The sequence below is a fragment of the Hylaeus volcanicus genome, unplaced genomic scaffold (genome assembly GCF_026283585.1).
Source record: "Hylaeus volcanicus isolate JK05 unplaced genomic scaffold, UHH_iyHylVolc1.0_haploid 16199, whole genome shotgun sequence".
Lineage (NCBI taxonomy): Eukaryota > Metazoa > Arthropoda > Insecta > Hymenoptera > Colletidae > Hylaeus > Hylaeus volcanicus.
The window spans coordinates 954-4,245 of NW_026531459.1; the positions used below are offsets into that span (position 1 = coordinate 954).

A 3,292-nucleotide genomic window follows, 5' to 3' on the forward strand; every position below is an offset into this window, starting at 1 on the left:
AATTATGGTAAACAAGGACATACAGCGAATTATTGTAGACATAAGGTACAAAATGTAAAGCATAATCTTCCAAACCAGCGTAAGTACAAAGATGCATTTCTATTAGAATTAAACAACATGCAATTAGACGATTCTTGGCTGATAGATAGCGGTGCTACGCACCACATTTGTGAACATAAACATTGGTTCTCAAATTATAGAAATATAACGAGCGAGACAATTTATACAGCTAATAGCAATGGAGAAAATGATCTCAAAGCAATAGGTATAGGCAATATTATAATAGAAACATATATAAATCATAATGTATTCAGTATAACCCTACATGACGTATATCATGTTCCTAACGTTAGGAGAAATTTGTTATCCGTGTCTCAAATAGAATGTAAACAAAAGCATTTAGTTATAGATAATCACAGGTTACGAATAGTGAATAAGAAAACTAATATGATAGTGGGGGAGGCTATTTGTAAGAACGGATTATATATTGTCAAGGCAAGAGTTATTGAGAATTGTGCAAACCGGGTTGAGATGCATATTGCTAGCGATAAATTAGAAGAAAGCGAAAAAAGGCACCAAAGATTTTGCCACGTAAGTATGCGAAGTATTCAAGAATTAGCAAGTAAAGGGCTGGTTAGAGGATTAGAAAAGGTCAATATTAAGGATGTACATTGCAATAGTTGTAGTATTAGTAATTCGGTAAAAGCGCCATGTAAAAGTATTGGTGGTAGACAAACTAAAGCAGTATTAGAATTGGTACACTCAGACTTATGCGGACCCGTACCAGTAAAATCCCTAGGCGGTGTGAGATATTTTCTTACATTCACGAATGATTATTCAAGAAAAATTACGGTATTTACTTTGAAAAGCAAAGATGAAGTAGTAAAATATATAAAGAAGTATATAGCCAGAGTTGAAAGAGAAACAGATAGAAAAATAAAAGGAGTAAGAACAGATAACGGTTTAGAATTCTGTAACAAGGAACTAATGACATTGTTTGATAGTATAGGAATTAAACACGAGCGTACAAACACGTATACGCCTCAAATGAACGGAGTAGCAGAAAGAGTAAATAGGACACTTATGAACCTCGTTCGTGCATGTTAAAATCAGCGAGATTACCTGAGAAATTCTGGGCGGAAGCGCTACTGACCGCATGCTACATTAAAAATAGAGTTACACATTCCGCAATTGACGATAACACCCCAGAAGGCGTGTGGACTGGGAATAAACCCAGCGTAAAACATTTAAAAACATATGGGTGTTTGGCATATGCACACCTCCCACAGATGAGTAAAAGTAAGCTTAGTCATAGAGCTAATGAATGTGTATTCGTAGGATATTCATCACTAACTAAAGGATATAGGCTATATGATCCCATCAAGGATGATATAATACATACAATACATGTAGAATTTGTAGAAGATTTGAGCGGGTTTGAATATATATATGGGAAAAGGACATATGAAATACCAGCTTATGAAGAGATTACCGATGACACGATAGAAGAACTCGATACAGAGGAAAAGAAAGAGGAATTTGAGGAAAAGCAAATCTGCAAAATAGATACCCCAAAAGCAATCGAAGAATCAAAAACAGAATCTAACGTAGAAACGGTTGAAGACAAAAGTCGTATTCACACACCACAACGAGGAAAAGTCATAAGGAACCCGTGAGGATGAAAAGGTAAACCCAAAAATATTGAAACCAATCTCACCGAAATAATTGAGCCAAGGACATTTGAACAAGCGATCACATTATCACAATGCGAAGAATGGAAGAATGCCATGAACGAAGAACTACAAAACCTAGAACGAAGAGATACTTAGGAAATAGTAGATAAGGTTGAAGGTATGAAATGTGTTGGCAGTAAATGGGTATATAAGGTAAAAACAGATTCCGCAGGTAAAGTTGTGCGATATAAGGCGCGACTAGTAGTACAAGGGTACAATCAGAAAAGAAACAGATTATTTCGAGTCATATGCACCAGTAACGAATATTACACAGTAATTGGAATAGTACACTCGATTCATTTCTCATTGAAAACGGTTTTCAAAGATTAAAAACAAATAATTGCGTTTATGTATATAAAAGGGATCTTATATTAGCAATCTATGTTGACGATATTATATTATTCGCGAAGAATGTAGATACATTAGAACAAGTTAAAATATTATTAATGTCAAAATACGAAGTTAGAGACTTAGGAAAGGTATCTTATCTATTAGGTATAAGCATAAACCACACGGATTATCATATGAAGTTGTCGCAAGACAGATATATAGAAAAACTCCTAGATGAGTACAATATGATCGAATGCAAACCATCTAACACGCCTATCGAATTAGGCATAACATTGTCAACGTGCGATAGTCCTACAAGTGAAGAGAAAAACTAGAGATGAAAAATGTACCATACAGACAATAGATTGGATCCCTGATGTATATAGCGTGCGCAACGCGCCCGGACATCATGTACGCAGCAACGAAGTTGGCACAATTTGTGTCAAATCCAGGGAAAGCACACTGGATGCAAGCAAGAAGAGTATTACGGTGTCTGCATGCAACGAAAGAAAAGGGTTTACTATACAGCCAAGGGATTGATGAAGTAGAAATGTACAGCGATGCAGATTGGGCAACGGATACGAATGATAGGCACTCCCATAGCGGAATGGTACTATTTTTAGGAGGCAATCCAATAAATTGGAGATCTAGTAAACAAAAATCAATCTCGACTTCCACAATGGAAGCAGAATATGTAGCACTAGAGAACGTTTTAAAAGAAGTAATGTGGATGAACATGTTATTTAAGGAGTTACAAAATTTGTTAAACATAGATGTTCCACGTGAACCTTACATGATTAGGTGTGATAACAAATCAGCCATTGATTTTACGCTAAATAGAGTTGAGCGATCCAAATCTAAACATATAGATATTGCGTACCACATAACAAGAGAAAAATACAAAGAAGGTTTGACACAATTAAAATATGTTCCTTCTAGCGATAATGTAGCAGATATATTTACTAAGGCGTTACCACACAATGTAATAAGCGTTCACGTAGAAAAATTAAGATTATATTAATATAGAATGTAAGAGATTCAAATGTGTTCTAAAAGTGGGGGATTGATGGGTGTTTAGCCCACATTTGTATCACGCGCGACCGTACACGCAATCTTCTTTCCACTTCTACTTCTTATGTTATATACTATATATACGGTTAGTTCGTTTTTCAGTTCCTTCTCTTCTATTATCATTCAAACATTATAAGTAGTATTTAAGTTTATATGTA

At 35.2% G+C, this 3,292-nt stretch overlaps 1 protein-coding gene across 1 annotated transcript; it reads left to right on the forward strand.

Moving 5' to 3' along the window:
- Positions 1–2,472: 2,472 nt before the first annotated feature.
- Positions 2,473–3,084, forward strand: LOC128882130 (uncharacterized). The gene has a single exon (XM_054133699.1). It carries the CDS (start codon positions 2,473–2,475, stop codon positions 3,082–3,084), a length of 612 nt encoding a protein of 203 aa, XP_053989674.1.
- The last annotated feature ends 208 nt before the right edge of the window (positions 3,085–3,292 follow it).

What these genes read in the sequence shown, in the direction of transcription:
- LOC128882130 (XM_054133699.1), top strand. Translation starts at nt 2,473, where the DNA reads ATGTACGCAGCAACGAAGTTGGCACAATTTGTGTCAAATCCAGGGAAA.